Raw genomic sequence first — 21,951 nt, 5'->3', positions numbered from 1 at the left:
AATTATAGAAAATGCTGTTGTATCTAAATGCCTAATTATCCTTCAGCCAGCCCATAGGGCTATTTTGTTACTATAGCTTCTCCCTTCCCAGAGGGGAAGGGAGTGACTGATGCACTGGTACCTCTTAAGTGTTCTCTTAGACCGCAACTCTGCGACCAAATATTGGTTTGCAGACTACGATACTATGTGCTGCTACAAACTATTTTGATCAAGAAGTCTTCTTGGTGTTTTTGGACTTTCCCCATTTAAGTGTTCCCACATACAATTTTTACTTTAACTCAGATTTCTAGGCATATTGGGTTAAGATCTTTCTTTGGTAGTATCGATAAACTTATCTTAGTACTAGCAGCAAGATGCGCGACACACTTTTGTATCTTTTTAGAGTTGATTTATGTAAACAGGCCAGTCCCACCACTGCAGTAAAATCTCACATCAACTTAAGAAACCTCTGACCATACCCATCATCCACCAAACCACATACAACAGAAGACATAACTCATCATAGACATAGTTCTGATGACAGGGAAAAATAAAGAACATCTTCACAGGGCAGACTATAGTGACATGAGACATGCACCCAGCCAGGTCTGCATTTGGACAAAGCTTGCTCACTGGCTCCCTCTGCTGAACCACCTAATATTTAATATGTTAATTATCAAGGGGAAGATGGTGGAAGAGTAACAGTGCTATATACTACCATACTCTAACACCAGCCAGCATCAGCTATAAAGATGACCACAGCCTCTTGGTGCAAGAATCCACCAAGATCCACCATTCTGCAGGTATTTTGAGGTTTTTTCATTGGCCCTGGAGCACTTGAAGCCAGATTCCTCCTTCCCAATGAACGTGGCTAGTACATGTGGGCTTCCACCTCAGTGAGGGTTGTATTACTCCCCTTTCTATCCCCTTTTCATGAATTTGATGAAATCTCTACTCCCCATCAAGTTTGACCCGATTGGCTACTTTCAGCTAAGAATTAATGGGAAGACAGATGGTGCAGTTATATAAGCCTTGTTTCCTGCATAAGTCTGGCTAAGAAAGAGCTCAAGCGTGCCAGATCTGTTTAATATGTACATCCTCATTTTTTTTAAGAGCAGAGCTATTGCTTCCCAGGCATCCTCTTCCAGATATCTGGTAACTGACCTCAACAGAGAAAGAAAACAGACAGGGCTAACTTTCTCAACTCGCTTTCTGCCAGTTTCTGATAGGAAAAAGTGTTGAGACTCCAGAAGTCTCCCAGGATAGAAAAATACTTGCCTCTCACAGAAACAGCTTCTGCTTTTTAACTCATTTCTAAACCTACAGAATTAAGAATCATGCTTTTGCTTTTTGATCTAAGCAGGTATTGTTCCCTACTAAAAGCGTTACATCCCACATGGATAAACAAAATCAGGAATAGAGTATTTGGGAAGGGACATACATTCCAAGTTCCAGGGATTAGAAGTAACCCTGCAAAACTCTAAACTCAGAAGTATTCCCAGTGCTTCCACTTCAAAATGCATGGCATTGCTCCTGAAATGCCTCTAAGAAGTTGCTATATTTGCTGAGGTTTATGTGGTGATTGATGGATCAAAGCTGTTCATCAGAAAAGCCATCTCAACAAAGCTGTACACAAGCTTTAAAATGCTAATGAGTTCCCTAGCAGTGGTTTGTTGCTAAGACCTGGCTCTTCACAAAAGATACCCGAGGCACTGGCTTCAGCACAGTAAGGGTGCAGAGAAATACGCCAGCACAGACATTGGGCTGGATTTTATTTTGCAATGTGTCCTGATGTGCAGTCAATCCAGTATTTATATCTGCTGTTCCCAAAAGAAAATCTGTTGGGTTTTGTTTGTTTGTTTTTTCCCCCCAACTCATTCATAGTTAAGAAAGCTGAATTCCTGTTTATACTAAATAGTTAAAAAAACCCCAGCCACTAAAAACTCAAAAAACCAACCAAACAAAACCCCTACACCCCAAACCTTATACACTCACAATTCTAGTCGTCTACATACAGCCCTTCAGGATTTCATGCCACAAGCAGTTTTCCTGTTAAATAACATGCATTGCAAGATTTGTGCAACGTGTTCTATTATGGATTGCAATGAAGACACCAGAAATCCTTGCTATTTTCCCTTCAGATTTAATGTGGTGCTTTCAGAACAGTTAGAACACCAATTTGTGAGGATAGACTCCATTTGAAAGACAGAATGTAGAACGCAGGTACCCACGGAGCTGAGGCACCTTCTTGATTCGTGCAAGGATCTGTGAATCCACTGCCTTCTGGTCTGACTTGCGTTGCTCCGTTATCTCGTATTTCTAGAAAGTATAAAAGAATAATGTTAAAATCCTGCAGAGTGACTTCAGACTCTTCTACGGAGATGAGAAAATTCAGGGCAAACCCTGAGTTCTGGCATTTTCAGGAAATCTTTCCTCCATTTGTTCTAAATATGGTAAAGGTGGTAGGAGACCGGAGGTGGCAGAGAGAACTGAAAGGCACTGTTTGGCTTACGTAGAGGATGCCAGAGCCAGCAGCACGCTACTGGCAGTATCAAAACAGTAAAGGTGTTTCTCGGTCAAAAAAGACTTTTAACTGGAATAATCATTGCTGCTGTTCTGCTAAGGCAGAAGCAGGAAAGAATCCCCAAATTTAAAAGGGATTTATCTCAATGCTGGTATATGAATTCACTTTAACAGCATTACCTCACTTTAACGAGTACCGATTAAAATTCAATTGTCCATTTCTTTCATGGTATTTCCCCCTTTCCAGCCTGGCTTTAAGTAACAAGGACATTCAGAAAGAATGAACAATCATGTTCCTTACTTCTTTTTCAGTGTCAAAGATCTCGCCTTCCTGGTGCTTGGGCTTACGCAGCCTCTTCTTCTTAAAGTATGCATCAGTAAGATGCTTGGGAATTTTCACTCCAGAGATATCAACCTTTGTAGATGTAGCAATAACAAATTTCTGATGGGCCCTACGCAGAGGGACACGATTGATAACCAAAGGTCCTAAAGACAGAAGAGAGAACAAGGTTAGCTCTCCTGGCAACAGCCACTGCTTTTAAGTTGAATTTTTGTAGTGTACAAGATGATTAGTTTCTTCAGAAATGCCTACAGCTGAAATCTGAAGAATCAACAAAGCCCTTCCCCACAGCCTCTAGAAAAGCCAAAAAATGCTTATCTTTTCCAGGTATCGAAGCTTAATTACCTCCCCTCCACCTCCCTGGAAAGCCACAGAACAGGATTCCACTTAGATACATAAACACGTAATGCACCAAATCATCTGCATGCAGATCTGTAGTACTACTGACCCCAGACAAACCTCAACTTAAAAAAAAAACCCAAAACAACCCCCACACACCCAAACCCATGAAAACCTCCAAACCAAATGAAAAATATCATCACATTCCTGTAAAATTTTCTTACCTGTAACAAGCAAAAGGCCAGTACCAAGCTGCTTCAAGAAGACGACGCGCTGAAAAGACATGAGATGTGAAATTAGTCCTCAGGTCCTGGCACTCTGAAATACTGCAACCAAATTGGGACTGTGCCCACACTCGGCCTGTTTTACTGGGACAAGCATCGATAAAGCATCTGGGCATGAGCACAACTACGCGACTCGAGAAGCCCCCCCACAAACCAAACTACCAACACTGCTCAGAGTACAGCTCTGCCAGTTACCACATCTCTGACAGATCACAACTCTCCATGTGCTTCATCACTCAAGGCTGAGCAAAGTCAATTAGTACGGTTTTTTTAATCTTTGCCTATTCTACAGGATGGTGAGACAGCCATCTCGTCACCCAAATTCTTTGTATGAGTTAAAGGCAAGAACTAGATAAACCCCAGAAGGGTACCACGACATATCACGTGGTCAGAGACACCTCCGGTTGCATTTTTTTCCTTCTGGTCAAGATTTCCTTCCCTGAACAGCTGCCTTAAGTAACATAACACTGATATCAAGGAATTCGACAAAATAAAGGAAGTCAGTTAAGACCTGTTAGTAAACATCACTAAGAGGAAAAACACAGCTCAATGTAACAATCAAGTGTTACCCTGATAATTAGATTAAGAATAAAAATGTAATTCTTCCTTTGCAATAGGTAGTCTAGGACAAAATTTTGACCGCATTGCAACAGTAATAGGAACAGGCACCATGTCTGCCATTCTGCAGTGCAAAGTCAGTGTGACACAAATCTACATGCTTTTCTGCCCTGCAGGAAGATTCCCTTAATTTTTTTCCAAACAACTGGACCAGCCTGTTTTACTTCCCGCTCTGAGCGGAAGAACAGTACTTTAAAGACTGTTTCCCCTAAAGGCAGGACGAGAGAAAGCATCTAGACAGAATTCACAGAAAAGCAGCTTTGCAGATTCGCATCTCGTGGCTGAGCAGTGTCTTGTGATACCAGCTGGTAAATACAGGATACCTCTGCTCAGTCGAAACGGCTCCAGGGCAGAAATGCTGCAAATCCACTGGGAGAGTCAAAAGGAAGAAGTCCCCAGTTACCTTGCCCCTATGACGACCGGTCAGAAGGATCAGAACAGTCCCTGGAGTAATTGAGGCCCGCAGCCGCCTCTTGTGCTGGGAAAAGGGCTTTTTGCCATGACTCAAAAGCTTGCGAGGAACATCTTCAGTGGGATAGTATCTGGGCTAGAAAGAGAGAAACAAAACATTGTACCACCCTGTATTCCATAAGACAGAAAGCTTTCACTGCAGTTTAGATTCTACCTTTTGTAAGAGAGTACCTGCAGAATTTGGGGGTCTTCAAAATGCAGAAACTACAACTAGCAAGTGCAGAAGCCTACACTGTAGACCCTTGCTCCTTCTGACATTGAAAATACCCTTCTCTCCATCTGAGGAGACCAGGCACCACTGCTCAACAGTCTTCGCTCCAAGGCCTGGGTGTCCCGGGGCACGGAGCTACCTCTTCCCACCCTGTCAGGGCAGTAGGGAGTGTCACTAAACAGAAATGGGAGTTCAGCCATTTGTAATGGGCTGTGGGGTGTGAGGTAGGTTACAGGTATTGGGATGCATTTATTAGGTTTTCTCCTTTGTATAAAGAGACTAATGTGGAAAAGTAATTGCTAACTTCTGGAAGCACGAGATGGTTTGTACTATTTCACTAAAGCTGACCTTTCCAAAAGATTTTTTTTTTTTTCCCCTGCTGCATTTCAGGAACACACTGAGTATTTTCCATACAATTATGCAACAGCGGAAGTTGAGACCAGCTCTGTATTTCCCAGCACGCTTCCAGTTCAGCACAGCCAGAGGAGGAGCAACCATTCTCTAAACTACCGACATCTCCATGAGAAGGACAATCACTGGGTCCGTATCTCGAGCAGACAGCTGCCAACAGCTCAGTGCGGCACAGCACAGGCTGAGGCTGCTACGCCGCCCCAGCGAACAGGCGCATCATCTAGTCACAAGTTACACGCAACAGCCTTGAACTGCCAGCGTCCCAGTTCTTTTTCTTACCATTTTGCGGATTTTAACAACACGGCTACCTCCATTCTTGTCTCCACCAACTGGCTTGATGATGGTTGCGCGTGGCTTTTCTTTCTTTTTCTTTTCTATCTGTAGGCAAATAAAAGGGAAAACAGTAAATTTCAAGCCAAAGCCACCACGATCGTGAATAATCATCAATAAATAATGAAAACCCTGATTATTTAATCACAATATTTATTGTCCTACCTTTGTTTCTGGAGCAGTGTACTTGCGCTTGTACAGTGCTTTTCGGACATACATGGCTGACCGGGAATATCTCCCGATTCCCCGGGCCAGGACAGGGTTACGGCTGGCATGATGCCTCTTAATCTTCTTTTTCTTCTCACCTACTGCCCTCTGGCTTGGCTTCTGCTCAGCCGGCTTCTTCTCACCTGTCTTTTTCTTGCCTCGTTTTTTCTCACGAGGCGCCTTCTCACCTGGCTTTTTCTCACCTGCCGCCTTCTCGCCCGCCATCTACGGATCCAAATAAAATAGGAACTATGATTTGTTACAAGGTGTGCAGAGGAGCGTTTAAGTTGCAGAAAGTAAAAGAATCAGAACTCGATCCTTTACACCACTCTAACTGTTGTCAGCCACCTCTTGCAGCCGTGGCTAATCGCGACGCTGCAGAGTCAAACGCCACCCTATGTGCTGCACGCCTGCCCGTCGCACAAAATGCTCCTCCACGCCGGCAGAACAGCGACGGGTTCACCGAGACCGTCTAAGCCCTCCTCAGCGGGAAGCCCCGCAAAACGCAAACAGGCGCCGAGGCCGCCCCGGAGGTAGCCACAGTCGCCCCAGGCTCGGTCACAACCGCCCTGGGCACAAGAATCCCCCCGGCCCCGCTGGAGCTGCTGGGCCCCGCCACCCCGTCGGCCCTCCCCGAGCTGCCGCTCCGCCCTGCAGAGGCCTCCAGCTCCGCTCCCCTCCGAGTCCGGTTCCCATTCTCAGCTGGGCCCCGGGAGGCTCCGGCTCAGCCTCCGCATCCAGCCGCGGCCTAGCCTGACCAGAGGCGGCTTCACCTCCCGCTCCACCCCCGCCCCCATATCGGTCCCCAGGCCTCATCGCCGTGTCCCCGACGGCGCCGGGCCGGGCCGATGGGCCCGGTGCAGCCACCCGGGGGCAGATGGCGGTGGATACCGCCCGCCGGGCCGCGGCCCTGCCCGCCGCCGCTCCGCCATTCTTACCTTCCGGGGAGGGAAAGGGACCTACATCCGGGTACGGGCGGCCTAAAGAGAGCGCGGCGTCTGACGTCACCGCGCCGGTCGCGGAGCACGCCGGGACTTGTAGTCCGTGGGTGTCCTGGGCAGTCCTGGCTCACCCGAGCCCGGGGGCGGCGGGAGGGAGCACCGGCCACGACTGATCCGCCCCGGAGGGGGCTCTGGGCGCGGGGGTCGTGGTCCGAGGTCGGGTGCACGGCCGAGGTAGGGCTCCGTGCCCACCCCTGCCGGGCTTGGCGGGACAAGGCTCCGCTACTCCCGTGGCCGGTGCCACTGGGGCCCGCTCCAGCGGATGGAGCCCCCGCTGCCCCCCGGGGGTCCCACCACCGCCCCCGCGCTCCCTTTGGGGCAGGGGCGGGGCCGTGTCGCCGGCCGATGACGCAGCGGGCGGGTGACGCAGGGCGGGCCGCGCCGCGCTCCGTGCGCCTCCGGGGCCTGAGGCGGCCGTTGTTCACGCTCCCCTCAGGGCGCCCGTAGGCCGCGGCCCGCGCCGGGGGGACCCCCCCCCTCCATGTGAGAGGCGGCCGTCGAGGGGGGCGGCCGGGCGCACCGCGACCCGCCGGCGCCACGGGAGAAAATGACATCGCGGAGGTGAGGTGGGAGCGAGCGGCGCCGAGCCCGGCGGGGGAGGGAAGAGGACGGGTGGGGGGCCGCCTGCTGCCGGGGCGCGCACAGGGCCCGGGCCCGGCCCCCTCAGCGCCGGCTCCTGGGGGGCTGCCGGGCCGCGCCGCCTCCCCGCGGCCGGCCTGGCCGGGCAGGGCCTCCCGCGTCCCACGGCTGCTCCGGGACCCTCTCCCCGCCCGTTCCTGGGGCGGGATGTCCCCGCTCCCGCCGTTGTGGGGCTGCGACTCCAGTCGGGGCCTGGCTCGCTTCGCTCCTCGCTTTCCCCAGCGGGGCCCGGCACGGCGGGGGGACGCCCTCCCCGGGGTGGCTGGGGGCCCGGTGGGGCGAGGGGGCTGGCTGGCTTCGGGGTCCAGAGCTGCCCCAGGAACATTGGCTTCCTGGGGGAGTTCGAGCGTGTCTCCCCGCGCCCGAAGGTGCCTTTGAACCGGAGCTGAGAGATGGGTTTTATTCGCGTGGCAACTCGCTCGGTTCTCGGGCCAGAATCCGAGGCCGGGGAGGGTCGTGTTGCTGTCGATAGTTCAGCTCTAGTGACGTTACCGAAATTAAAACACGAGCCAGCTCTAAAAGGAGTGTTAGTAAGCTGACCTGAGGTGGGCTCTCACTTTATTATCAGCATTAGGTCTAATTTCAAAACCTTATGGCGTTGCAAAATCAGGATGATAAAGAGTTAAATCAATTTCTTTGTTGTAGCTTCTCACTGTCCTTAATGTGTTTTGATATTTGTCTAGTATTAGCAGTCCTTTTTGGGCTGAGAGGATAAGGTAAATGTTAGACTTCAGAGGAATTACTGTCATAAAAAGGAAAAAAGATGTTTCTATTCTTACCTAACATACCTATTCTGAAAATTGATACATCTCTTTTAAGTAATATCTAAAGTATAACTTCTTCAACATTGGGTTGTGCTCTTTGTTGTTCTGCTTAAGATGGTGAAACTAGATGGGTTGGTTTTCAGTCCATGGCCATTGATATTTGAATTTGCATTTGGGGTTTTCTGAAGTGTGTGGAGGATCTCTAGTCTATGTTGGGTTTTCTCAATGTCCCTTCTCACACATCAGAACAAGCGTGCAAGTTACCTTTTCAAAACACTTTCAGACTTCCTCGTCAACAGGAGTAAGCCTCTTATTCTGCTCAGAAGTTTAAATTGTAACTTGTGAGGGAGACTGAAAAAAAAATGAGAAATATAAACTGATGAGCCTATAAATAGGAGTAATTAAACTACCAGTCACCACCTCCCTGACTGCTATGGTTGTGACAGCTGAGACTCACAACTGATTTAATCTCTCCTGCTCTTGAAAAGGTGATTAGAAAAGCTCAATCATGGCTTGGAAAAATGTATTGATTTTTTTCTTTTCTCTCTTCAGTTTGGTAAGAGAGAAATAGGCTGGACACAGATCCTGCTGATCTTTTCTGGACTATGTCACCAAAAAAAAAAAGAGAGAATTGTAGCAAGGCTGTATTTTCTACTATGTATTAGTTTTCAACAAAAGGTTCCTGCTTAACTGATATTCCCTGGTTTTTTAAATGAGACCCCCGCTATTTAACTGCTTACTTTTCTGCCAACGTTTTCATCTTACTGTAAACTAATAAGGGACTTGGAATGGTATGCTGCTGAACCCCCAAATCTGAATTGCTGTAAGGAGTGTTCTGTGCATAGTGAGGACAGCTAGTTTAATTAGAGCGTGGGTTTATGTGTGCGTGTGTTACTTTCTTGATTGTATTTATTAGCTGTGATGTCCTTTGCTTGGGATAGCCTCTGCACCTGCTCGTAATAGACATTGAAGAAGGAAAGGAGGAAAAAGTCTAAAATGCATTCCATCCCTATAAAAGGAAGCGTAAGAGAAAGTCCTCTATAGGGCTTATGTTACTGGTGTCTCGAGCCCCTTTGCTCTCTCCTCCGGTTTTGGAAGGGATGCAGCCACGAAGGTTCAAAAGCGCACATGTGATGGCAGTACTTCAAATGATGCGATCTTGATCACCGGTCCGGAACCATTTAACAGAGATCACTAACACCCCCATTTTTCTATTTGGGGTGGCTGACAAATGCATCTTCCTACTCAAAGCCAAAAATACAAAGATGAGAGAGCAGGAGTACAAGTTCCCATTAGAAAAAAAAGTTACATAAAGCGCAGTAAACTCCATCGGTTTCCCAGATGCAGCTTTTCTTTTGCTACAATTACTTGCTTTTTGCCATCTTCAGTAGGAGTGTATGCATGCATATCTGGGGGTGAGATTTTTGGTTTTAGACAATCTATCATCTTTTTACCCTCTCTTTTAAGCACAAGGTTTTTGTAGTCCCTTCTGTTCATTAAACTATTACGTTTCTGTAATTTTATATCTCTTTAACAACTACAAGCACAGTTACTTCCAGATGCATTAGGGTTTAGGGTAAGATACAGAAGATATTATATTAATTAAAGTTTATGGAATGTCACCATATAATAAATCTGTAGGGCGATTTCCATTAATTTCTCCTTTGTGTGTTTATGCTTTTTTGGATATAAACTCAAAAATTTGCAAAGATGTCTCTTGAATCCAGTGTGTATTTAAAAAGCTTATAAACTGTTCAAAATGTTGCTGCACTTTTTTTTCTGTTTTCTCCTAATGGAAGCAAAATGTTGGAGGTGGAAGTGCAGTAAATACATCATCAGCTTCTGCAGACCAACCTATCTTATTCTGAAATATATTATTTAATGTTCAGTTCATCCCAGGTGCCAATGCTTGTGCAGTTTCTGTTGTGAGACTGCATCAAAGTACAACTTTTCTTGACCTTTGAGTAGTCATTAGATAAATGTAGCATTATTTATTAATTCATTCCCATTTGCTGTACTAAATTTGAAGTATTTTTTTAATACATTTTTTCATGACCCGTGCTGCATAACTTTGATTTTTTTGTTGTTTTTCAGTTAAAGATATGGTAGTATTCACTAGGTTTTCTTGGTGCAAGCAGAATATCCTTAACTAGAAAAAAATCAAGATTTACAAGAAGAATTCTGAAATGGAATTGGCACATAAGTAATCCTAATTCCCATCTGAATGACTTGCTAGACGTTTGGATATTCTAGAATCTCTAAAAGTCCAGAATGTTTCCATGAGAATCTGTGCCTGAGGAGAACAGGCTGGATAAGGCATTGTTTTTTTTGTCAATTATATTGTCAGTTTTTCAGTATAGAAGGAATTGCTGAAAAGTTAAGTGATAACCCTAAATTTAGATGTGCACTTGCATATTTTGCTGTTTCAGCAATTTAGCATGAAATGCTGACTCTTATCAGAAATTATCAGAAGTGCTATTCGATTATTTTTTTTTAGAGATAGCACTCGTATCTGTAATGACATTGGTTGCAGAGTCTTTTGCCTTAATGTTTTGCTTTACTTTGGAGAAACTAAGAACCTCATGTACAAAGAAGAGTAGCCTGTGTTCTTGCTGCAGATACGGATGTGCGTTTTCACTTGCGTCTGTGCATAGTGCCTGATTAATGGCAACTCTGAAAAATAAGAGATCATTTAATTGCCAAATACAAGTCTGACAAAGCCATAAAACAGTTCTTAGTTGCTGTGTCCGCATCTCTGTCCATGGGCTTTGTAGTGGTTTGTGTTTGGTTTTGTCTTCTAAAATTGTGTCTCATTAAAAACTCCTTTCATCCAGAACGCACAGATGTAGTTTAGTATTGCAAGAGTGCAGTAAAAATCCTCAATTATAGATAAGAGAAAACGCAGATGTGTTAACTGAAGGGCTAAGAATAAGTCCTTCAAAAGTTAATGCCATAGGTGGGGACACTGAGCTTCTTGGGTATAGCCCATATACAGCTCTCCTTTGGCAGGGCACTATATTCGTCCTTCAGAAGGCTGTTTGTGGGTGGTGAATATCAATATGAGATTCCTCGGTGTTTGTATTTAAGCGGGATATATTCAGACCAGAGGAATTGCCATGGTGGTTGGAAGACGGAGCGGTGCTCTTGTGTCTGGCAGCAGTCAGCACCACGTTCTCTTGAGGAAGGTGGAAGAAGACTGGGCAACCAAATAGCTTGTCCACAAGTTCCTTCCTGGCCCCTATCAGCTGGTGGTCAGCTTGTGCCTGAAAGCATGAGGTTTTGTTAAATTTTTAACCTTTAAAATGTTGTCAAGTTTCACTTTGGATGTTTTGTTTTATTTTTAAGTGTTTTTCTTGATTGTCTTTTGGTTTCTTTGTGTGTCCTGTGTTCCTGGAGTAAGGAAAGACTTGTGGTCTCTGTTTACATTGTATGTCTTTTGATATCATTTTAATCCAAGCAGTCTGAGTATGTTTAGGTATAGCTCTTTCCCTTACAAAGCATCTCTTACCAATACATAAAATTGTAGTGCAATATGAAATGAATAATTTATACTTTCTGCTAAGATAGAGGTTCTTGTTAATTTAGGAACAAAACTCAGTACCTCATGGTTTTGAATCTCTTGGATTGTTCTGTTTAGTCTTGTTGTGTAAGTTAACTCTGAAAACCAAAAGATCTAGTTATTCATTAACACTCTTTATTTTTAATCTTTTATAGATGGTTTCATCCAAATATTACTGGGGTGGAGGCAGAAAACCTGCTGTTAACAAGAGGAGTGGATGGCAGTTTTTTGGCACGGCCCAGCAAAAGTAACCCAGGAGACTTTACGCTCTCTGTTAGGTAAGTTTAAATGTTTTTTGTCTTTCTCCCCAAATCGGTAGGGGTCTTCATTTGATGCTGTTCTGTGGCGAAAGAGTGGTAAATGAAGTACTTGTAAGAGATGAAAGAAGGCATGGGTCACTTTTTAGTCTGTTGTTTGCTTTTTTTCCCTCTTCTTTTTCTCCTTTTTTTTCCCTGATTAAGTTCTTAAATACTTTTACACAACTTGAGGAAACCGTAGGTTGGAGAGTAGTGAATTCTGATTCTGCAGAGAGACAGAAAAGTTAAGAGGAAGCAGCAGTTTTATTATAGCATTACTTTGTGCCCTTTAAAAATCTATTTGACAACAATGCATAAGTAGCAGAGATGATCTGAATTACTGGTCAAGCGCATGCAAGGAAATGCTATCCAGGCTCTTCTTACAGGAAAAGTCAGCAAGTTTTTAAGGGAAACTGTGGTGCTATTTCAGCTTCCAAAATAGGCCTTTTGTAATGCTTGTCCCCCGACACTGTGTGTATAGTGGTAGGGATGGGGAAAGGACAGCAAGAGGAAGTAGATAAAGGAAAAAGGAAAAGTGGGATTGGTGATAAGAATAATGCTGCTTGGATACCTTTGAGATAATGGGCCTTGTTGAATAGAAGGGGACTCTTTCAGGGAGCTGTTCTTCATTAATAATAGAGACTGTGGGAGCAAATAACTTAACAGCAGGCAAAGGCAACTGGTCACTGAAAGGAGATCTTAGCAGTTAGTGTGAAATTCTAGGGAAAGAAGCAAACAAGCTCTGATGGGTGTTTTGACAATGCTTGATTCTTTTTACCCCTCCACCCTTTGTGATTGTGTGTGCAATTCTTGGGGGTTGGATGGACTTCTGTTGGAGATTGTGGGGCTGCAGAGCTTAACCCTGGCTTCAAGGATCCCTTCGTTATGGAATTCAGGTGGGTTTTTTTTTTTGCCTATTCTTCCTGACTGTTGGACAGCCACTTCTTGCAAGCCACTGACATGTGGCTGAAGCACACTTCACAGGTGCACTAGCCTAGCTATTCTGCAATATTTCAGTTGTAAAGTGATGCAAATGTAAGTATGGATTTCTCCATCAGAACGCTAAATATAAAAGTGATTGCTTGGAAAGCAGCTGATTTGTGTGGGGTTTTTTTCCCTTTGTTTCAAATATTAGACGAACTGGAGCTGTCACCCACATCAAGATCCAGAACACAGGAGACTACTATGACCTCTATGGAGGAGAGAAGTTTGCTACGTTGGCTGAGTTAGTCCAGTATTATATGGAACATCATGGACAGCTCAAGGAAAAGAATGGAGATGTTATAGAGTTGAAATATCCGCTGAACTGTGCTGATCCTACATCTGAAAGGTAAGAGAAATAGTGGTGAAAACCTCAGTGTCTCAGCATTCTTAGTAAATGCATGTATTTATTCCTGTTAACATTGCATTCAGCTTCCATTTGATGAAAGGGTGGCCGCTATATTGTACTAGAAGTGGTCCCACTGATTTCAGTGAGATTACTTGCAAAGTAGACTAATAAACATGATGAAAGGTAAAACAATCGAAGCCCCAGAACGAACCTATTTTCTTCATCCTTCTTCCTGGTGTGATACAATACTGAGAAAGAGGGCATAGTTTCCTTTATTTTTACTGGGAGAATGTTTTGTTATAGAAGTTCTCCTAAACCTTCCTGAAGCTGTTACGGCTGCAAGGAATTCCCAGGTATATTTCTGGGCATAATTTTATACAATTTTTACAGCAGTGGGCATATGTGTAAGAAAGTGAGTGACATGCCAATCCTCAATTTGCTCAAACTCATGTTTTTAGGAGCATGGCTAATAAGGAGAATCTGAGACATTAGACTTGACGTATACTGAGGAAGCATGTGTATGTCAGAAATAAACCTCTATGGCCAGTAGATATCAGTTTATTTTCAGAAGTGAAAAAACAAGGAAAAAATGTTAAAACAAGTTCTCTCACTCCTCAGAATGACTTACATTTAACAGTAGTGGGGAGGTTTACTGCCTTTTTTTGGCCATGTTTCTTGAAGAAATGAGATTGATGTGATTATCCTTTCCAGTTCCTAATGTGATGGAAGGGTAAGGTCTCAAAGATGCAAAGTTCCCACAGTCCCACAGGTTTATCAGGAAAGTGCATCCTCGCGAAGGAAATAAAAGAAGAATAAATGTCTTGACTGAGGAAAAGGTTGCAGCATAAGCTTGTGTTTATTAAACACCAGGGAATCCTGTTGGACTGTTGTAAAAGATCCAGATCAAAGCTTCATTGGAGGCTTGCGTGAAATGCAAATTTCGGTGCTTGTGGAAGTGCTTTCTTTGAAGTGTTTCTGTAATTGCTCGTGTGCATGTACAAGCACACTTCCAAGGCTTATTTTGTTTTTATTTTTATTAACTCTGAGGCTTTCTCTGGACCCGGACACTGTTGTTCAGTGTACATAAGTGTTTTACTTTATAATAAATATTTAGAACAAGTGGATTCAGCCATGGCTGGAATGACCAGTAGGGTACCTGTCTGTATCTTACTTTATTTAAAGGTGGTTTCATGGACATCTCTCTGGAAGAGAAGCTGAAAAACTATTAACAGAAAAAGGAAAACATGGAAGCTTTCTTGTGCGTGAGAGTCAAAGCCACCCTGGGGACTTTGTTCTTTCTGTGCGGACAGGAGATGATAAAGGAGAGAGTAATGATGGGAAATCTAAAGTGACACATGTCATGATTCACTGCCAGGTATGATGAAGCATGAGCTTCTTTTAACAGGGCTACTTCAATGGGCAGTGGGTTTATTCTAACAGAAGGGCCATCTTACACTTCACTACAGAGAGCTGAATACATTTCCCCTTTCCCTGTGGTACTGTATGTGCTACATATCATCTATTGGATTGAATTGACTAATTTGATAGCATCAAAATTCTGTTAGTGTGTTTTTGACTGCTTGCCTGACTAAATCATGTCATACTATACTATGCTGTCAAGTACCTTCTAGTAGATTTGCTTTCGATTGCGTCAGAAGTCTGTCTCAAATCTTCTGCTGATGGAGCCTTTCATGTTCATGAATCTTCTTAAGTGAGTTGCAGTCTCCTGGATAAATTATATAAAAACATGAGTAATTGGACAAATAGAGATCCATCCGAGTATATCTGTTTCTCCTGCCAGTTTATGAAGTTGCACCTGATAAATGATCAACATTCTGTGAAAATTTTGAGTATTGAATCCAAGGAACAGTTTTAAATCTAAAACTTGAATTTAACGTAAGGTAGTTCTTCACTGAAGTACTGTTAAATCATAGTCTTTTGATATTTTCATATATGCCCATGGATTGCTATTAACGAAATAATAATTCTTCTGTTACCCTAAAAGACAGTGCAACATCCTAATTGTTTAAAAACAACTAAAATGCAATAATAGAAATAGTTTGGAGATAGAAGTGATCTACCAAGACTGTAAAAGCTAAAGTACCAGATTTTTTTTTTTTTTTGAGAAAACCTCTTTGATTTGCAATTAACTACTCGTAGCATTTATGACATTGAGGAAAATAACTTAGCATTGCTTCCTTAAAATAGGGATGGTGGCAGTCAATGCCAGCCTTTGAGGACCCGATGATACGCTTTTAGGAATTTGAATTGATTTCCAAGGCTATTTCCTGGATTCTAATCATGTAACTCAGATAGCCTGATAGAGCTGAATGAACCTCAGTTCAGAAGGAATCAGCTTTCCTGAAAAGGCAGATAAAATGATTTTAAATTAGATGACAAAAAGGGTAATGTCCTCCATAGTGTGTGTTTCTTTGCATTAAGGTTCTATCATCCCTTACCAGAAGGATTTTGCTAGATTCTTCTATGTATAGGTTTCAAAGGTAATTTCTCATATGTTGCATAGCCTAAAGATGATATTAGAGTAGACTTCATCATTCAAAGTGCATTTATTTTGATGAACCATCTGTCTTTCAAGGATCTAAAGTATGATGTTGGCGGAGGGGAGAAGTTTGACTCTCTGACAGATCTAGTGGAACATTACAAGAAGAACCCTATGGTAGAAACTTTGGGCACAGTATTGCAACTCAAGCAGGTGAGTGAATGGTGAAGGCACCACGAAGCTTCGTTACCTTCAGCACATGTTGATGAAGTGCAGGCTTTTCCATGTATTCTGCAAGCCATCGTTTTTTTTCTTTCCTAATGGAAAAATGAAGAATTAAACTTCATGAAACTGAATGATGAAGTCAAGTCATTTAAACGGTAACAATTTTTTATATGCCTGTGAGGGATAGACTTGTGTCTCTGATGTGTGCAGAACTTCTCTTGGTTTCATTGTTGTCCATAGGGATTGTAGGACTAATCGAGAAATAAGACAACTTGATGTACTGAAGAACAACCATGAGACTATCTAAAAGCAATTGTTCCCTGCCCCCTTCCTCTCTTCTCTCACTGCCCTTCATTGTTTGAATTGTTTTGAAGTCCTAATACATGCCTGGATATTAGAATTGCCTATATAAAATATACTTAATGTAGGGAATTTGTGTTTTAACTGTCTTCTCACAGTTGTCATTTCTTATACCTTTGTTTAATATTTCTCTTTTTCTTAGCCTCTGAATACTACCCGTATTAATGCTGCAGAGATTGAAAGCAGAGTGCGAGAGCTAAGCAAGCTAGCAGAGACTACAGATAAAGTCAAGCAGGGCTTCTGGGAAGAATTTGAGGTACTTCATTACATTCCAAGTGTTATGGTATTAAATCTCTACACTACTGAAAAGTTAGGTTTGTTACTGCCTTCCTGACCTTTTCTGATCTCCCCCTCCATCACTTCAGATCCCTGTTCTTGCTTCCATCTCCTGTGTCATATACAGCATGGGTTAAAATTTTATCCGTTCCACTCGTGTCTGCTAGTAAAATGATTGAAATATTTACCTTTTTTCCTGATTGTGAGAGCTAATTATGTTCTTCAATGCTATTCATTCAGTACGTAGCTCAATCCCTCCTGAATATCTTCCCCATCACAAGGGAGCCTTATATACAACTGTATCTGGCCCACCGGGACGATTAATCAGATCCATTCCTGTCGTCTTTTCTTCATGTGGACAGGATACTTAACGTTTGAAAGAAAATACAGTTGAAATTTTAAGCAGAGCAAATTAAGTATGAGTGTTAACTAACATGTTCCATACTACTTGAGTCTAGCCTGGGTCCTAACCCTTCTCTGACAACTGGAGTTCCTTAACAGCTGCATGCATGTGATGGTCGTAGCCAAAAGCTTTAGAAGTGTTCTAAGTATAATGCACTGCTTTATACCACACACACGTAAGAAATCCACAGTGGAGTCTGGAACTCCACCAGCAGATGGCAACAGGAAACTGGAAAGGACTGATCTTTGACAGAGAACTGGTTTTGGCTGTATAATGCTATTTTGAGAAACGTCTTGAATGGTGACGGATTTGCAAAGCAACTGTTCTTGAAGAAACTCTTTTTGATCAGAAATATTAATTAGCTGAATGTACGGTCCAGTCTGCTCCGAGATTATTGTCAGGAGGAGAAAAATAAATCCATGAAAAGCAAAAGACTCTTACCAGAGAAGTGACATGTTTCACTACGAATGTGGTAGAGTATAAGAAGGTGAGGTCACAACAGTGGGGAAATCATAATATGAGGATTAAGCTTTTTCCTGTCTCTTCCTCTGTGCCCAGTGCAGGGGGGACAGTCCTTTACCCAGGACTGCTGAATGGTCAGAATCCCACCTGGAGGGGGAAGGAAGCCCGCAGAGGCTGGTCTGGCCATTGCTGAGGACTTCGGACTATGTTTTACCCTATCATTAGAGTGGTGAATCCCGTGGGGAGCAGTTCTCATCTGTTGCTTGTGAACCTCACCGGGAGGTAAACTGGCCTCAACCTTTGAGTTGCTTCTCTTGCGGAGTTCAACACCTGAACTTTGCTATGGGGCCTGAAGGGTCAGGAAGATTTGCCACATCTGCTCTAATGGCTAAAACTTGCATTTGGGAATTAACTGCTTTTTAGAAAGACTGATATCATGATACAGTCATGTGGATTGTGCCTGTGATCACTGTGTGGTTTAGCCTGAACACACATTTGCAAGTTAGCCAAGCAAAGGGTGTCTCTTGGCTTCCCTGTAGAGTCTAAGTATACCTTACTCTTATTCAGAGGGCATAAAAAGGAACAAGTGTGCCCTGTTGGCTTGCCCTTCTTGTAACTGATGTTGGCTTACTAGAAGCTATGTGAATTAATGGTTGGTCTTGTTTTTTTTCTTGAGGGAAGCACTATTGTGCAGTGCATTTAGGAATGGATTGTTGATTTGTCAAAATATCACTGAGCTATTACTTGACACTGTCTTCTTTTCTGACCTCTGGCCTTTGTTGAATACATTTGTCTTGTAATGGATTTATCAGTTGGTCCTTTAGAAGCAAGGTGTTTTCCTGTCTTGTGACATTCCTGAAGAGTATTTGCTAGCAAGCCAGAAGCCTTACAGAAAAAGTAAATGTAAGAAATGAAAGATTTTACCTGTGAGACATTCCACTTCTTTCCCCTTCACTGCTGTTAGTGAGGCCAGCACTAAACCTTAATTTTTTCCCCACTGTTTTTGGAAATGATGCAATCTAATAGCAGTTTCGGTGTCATGCTTTTTCATTCACCTCAGGTAAGCTATAGCTGTCAGCCTTGGTGGCAGGAGGCAGGGGAGCAAACTCCAGGTTGTCCATGGATCTCTGCCTGTGGTGTTTATGATTTGGCAGGCCAGATGGTAGTTATAAATTACTTGTCTTCAGGCATATTTAGGAATGTACCTCTTGTCCCGTGAACCACTAGACAGAATTGTTAACAGTCCTTGTAATGTTTTTCCTTCTGAAAAATGGCTGTTTCGTGAGCTTAATGCTTGGATGTTGTAGTGAAATTGAGGACTGTTTCAGATTTATTGTTGCATCGTGTACATCTCTTAATGGGCTTGTTAGAAGTCGCTGTTGCTCATGGATCTCTCCTCAGGGATGCTCAAAGCAATAACAATTAACTGTATGAAGTGAAGATGTGTTTGAAGCCATGGTTTCCACACACTTAATTGTTTCCATTTTTTTTTTTAACTTGCTATCATGGTTTAACTTTCAGTTCTTTTGCTTGGTGTTTCACTTGGCTGAGACTCAAAAGTGTTAATATTATGTAAAGGTGCTGTGTGATAATGGCACTCGAAAGACTCTTGCAGGGTGGCAAGAGGTGAGCTTAGTGCAAAGTACTGTTTCACCCATCGCTAGTAGTAGTAAGCAATGCTTTATGGGGATGTGTTTTCTGTCTTTGCTTCATAAGCGTGAAACTTCACAGCTCTCCTGTATTGCTTTTGTTCTTTGCTTTCCCTGTCTTTAGGATGAGTCTAATTGTCCAAGGTCACTAAGTGATGCAGTAACAATAACTGAGACTGAAATAGAAGTGAGTAAATGTGCCTGATGTGCCCAAGCTTTGAAGTAAAAGCAATCTCTGCAAGAGTATGAAGGGTGGTAATAACAAGGGGAGCAGCTTCCAAAGCCTGAGTGTTCCTCTTAGTCAGGCCAGTACTGCTTTTGGGATTTAAACTTGGAACAAAGACATTGAGATTCTGGTTTCTCCAGCTTCATTGCAAGTATGGAGTCTTGCACAGACAGCATGGCTGTGAAGCGTGGAATTGCTGTTGTCCCTGTCATATTAATTGTGACCCAGGCACTGAGAAATTAGCTCCTTGCCAACAGGAGAAATCCCTATGCAGATTTATTGTTTCTACACTGGATTGATTTGTGGGTAATTCTGTTTGTAGTTACCTCATGCCCTGCCTCTTCCCCCAACAGGGTAATACGAGAAAGTCAGTGCAAATTTTTTGTGCTGGTTTAGCGAAATGGCCCTGTGTTGGTAGGAGAGAATAATTAGAGCACTTAAGAAGTGGTACGTGGCTGTGGTGTGGTGGTTTGTACATTGGCACTTTACCTATCCCATCCATACCTTTGAAAATACCGTAGCATTCCCATGTGGACTTTTGTTATGGGCGAACAGACAAGAATATCTTTCTAATACTGTGCTTCTAACTACTGAAGGACTTTTCACTGTGCTTGTTATTTAAATACAGTTGCTTGTATTGATGTGTTTTGTTGGGTTTTCTCTGTGCTCCTTCCTCCTCTTCGCCTGTCTAGAGCTGGTCTGGCAGCAGCTCGCAAGGATCCTCTCTTGTGGCATTGCTGTAACGCAGCCTTTGTAATCTCAGGGATTTGTTTTGGGGGCTTTCCAGCAGCGTTACTACAGATTTGCTGTAGCTGAAGGGGCAGAAGAAGGCTGGTAAGGCCTGGAGGAATCCCGTCGTTGTCACTCGTGCTCCTGTGTTTCTTACATACCTTGGAAGCAATACTGTCCTAAGTCTGAACGGAGAAATCCAGTACCCCTCTCTCTTTCTTTGACCTTCTGGCATTATAGTCAAGTATCATCACTTTGGTGAGAAAGGATCGCTATAATGATGGTGAAACATCCATACTTTATCTGTGCTTTATCATTTAAACTTTATTTGTGCTGTTTTCATTTAGACTTTACAGCAGCAGGAATGCAAACTTCTCTATAGTCGTAAAGAAGGTCAGCGTCAAGAAAACAAAAACAAAAATAGATACAAAAACATTTTACCCTGTAAGTATTGATTTCTTTCATTATAATGTAAGCCTGCTACTTTTCTATTCTTTATTTTCTTAGCTCGTAAATACAGGGTTAATTAAGCACCACTGTGCTTTTTCTTCTCTTTAGTGATAATTTCCCCTCTTACGTAGGCAGTATGAGCCCATGCAGTTTCCCATTTGTTTTCAAGCATTTGGACTTTGTAGATACTGATATTTCGATTCCCAAATACTGTTTTTATCTTCAGCTTTCATTTAAAAGCGTCACATCCAAACTGGAATGCGTAAATTTAAGAGGATTAATTTGTGTTACGAAACTGCGCGGTGCAAATCCAGCGGACATTTGCCTTGACTTAGTGCTTGACTGTCGTGTGCTCATGAGTTACTAGGGGGCACGAGCACTTGTTTTGATCTTGCTGTGAACTGGCCACTTGTTTTAAGAAATAGCAAAAGAGGAAAGGTTGAATATTCTAGCCACTAATTTACTGAGTTTGATAATTTAATAGCTTCTGGTAGCCGTAAGAAACGTACCTCTCTGTGGGTTATTTAAAAATAGCTGTGTGTTCACAACTGTAGGATGCAAGTGCTTAACATGCATATATATTCTTCCAGTTGATCATACCAGAGTTGTTCTACATGATGGTGATCCAAATGAACCTGTTTCAGACTATATCAATGCTAATATTATTATGGTAAGTATATTCCTACCTGCAGGAGTCTTGTTTGCACAGCCCATGTCTGCTCTTTAACATGCTCACCTAAATTCAAGTTAGTCTTGTTACCATTTGTCACCATTTGTTAAATTGTTTTTTCTCTAGCCTGAGTTTGAAACCAAGTGCAACAACTCGAAGCCAAAAAAAAGCTACATTGCTACTCAAGGGTGCCTACAGAATACAGTGAATGATTTTTGGAGGATGGTGTTTCAGGAGAATTCTCGAGTTATTGTTATGACAACAAAAGAAGTTGAAAGAGGAAAGGTAAAAACAGACTCTCAAACTGGCCTTAGGAAAGGTCGTGACATTTGAATGCAAGTAAGGACTAACCCGACTTGGTTATATTCATTTATACGCTGAAATCTGGTGCGCCACCACTGCCTTTGGAGACCAGGAAGGTGCTGAGTGTCCTTTTTTTATTGGTGCTTGTGGGAGTTGAGGGTACACTCCTATCATATCATCAGACCTCCCGTTTTTAAGGCTTGGATGATTAAGTTTTAGCTACTGAATGTGAATCTATGTATTTTAAAATTATTCAGGGAATGAGGCACTGGAATGCGAGATGTAGCCAAACAGGCATTCTGCTTGCTTGAAGGGATAAACTGCCTGTTCCTGTAACAAAAGTATTGCCATTTATTTTGGCTTTCCAAGCTTGTGTAGACTTTACTAGAAAAGCAG

The 21,951-nt window shown here is 43.1% G+C and overlaps 2 protein-coding genes across 5 annotated transcripts in view; one reads left to right on the top strand and one right to left on the bottom strand.

Annotated features, from left to right (window-relative positions):
- Positions 1-2,108: 2,108 nt before the first annotated feature.
- Positions 2,109-6,792, bottom strand: RPL6 (ribosomal protein L6). Its single transcript, XM_054219348.1, has 7 exons — positions 6,652-6,792; positions 5,672-5,938; positions 5,456-5,554; positions 4,487-4,630; positions 3,406-3,454; positions 2,804-2,988; positions 2,109-2,298 (listed from the first exon to the last, which is right to left on the bottom strand). Exons 2-7 carry the CDS (start codon positions 5,936-5,938, stop codon positions 2,146-2,148), a joined length of 897 nt encoding a protein of 298 aa, XP_054075323.1. The 5' UTR covers positions 6,652-6,792; the 3' UTR covers positions 2,109-2,145.
- A 155-nt stretch (positions 6,793-6,947) lies between these two features.
- The window catches only part of PTPN11 (protein tyrosine phosphatase non-receptor type 11), a 28,803-nt gene continuing 13,799 nt past the window's right edge, over positions 6,948-21,951 (top strand). For 3 of the 4 annotated variants that reach the window (XM_054219331.1, XM_054219330.1, XM_054219333.1), the window contains exons 1-9: positions 6,948-7,275; positions 11,832-11,954; positions 13,108-13,302; positions 14,485-14,677; positions 15,899-16,015; positions 16,530-16,643; positions 20,480-20,576; positions 21,173-21,252; positions 21,379-21,537. In XM_054219331.1, coding sequence (XP_054075306.1) covers positions 7,262-7,275; positions 11,832-11,954; positions 13,108-13,302; positions 14,485-14,677; positions 15,899-16,015; positions 16,530-16,643; positions 20,480-20,576; positions 21,173-21,252; positions 21,379-21,537 — 1,092 coding nt within the window. In that variant the 5' untranslated portion in view covers positions 6,948-7,261. Of the gene's footprint in view, positions 7,276-11,293; positions 11,394-11,831; positions 11,955-13,107; positions 13,303-14,484; positions 14,678-15,898; positions 16,016-16,529; positions 16,644-20,479; positions 20,577-21,172; positions 21,253-21,378; positions 21,538-21,951 lie in introns of those variants that run through there. The other variant, XM_054219332.1, reaches the window with a different exon arrangement.

Source organism: Rissa tridactyla, chromosome 13, assembly GCF_028500815.1.
Source record: "Rissa tridactyla isolate bRisTri1 chromosome 13, bRisTri1.patW.cur.20221130, whole genome shotgun sequence".
NCBI classification, from domain to species: Eukaryota; Metazoa; Chordata; class Aves; order Charadriiformes; family Laridae; genus Rissa; species Rissa tridactyla.
This window is presented reverse-complemented; position numbering and strand designations above follow the sequence as displayed.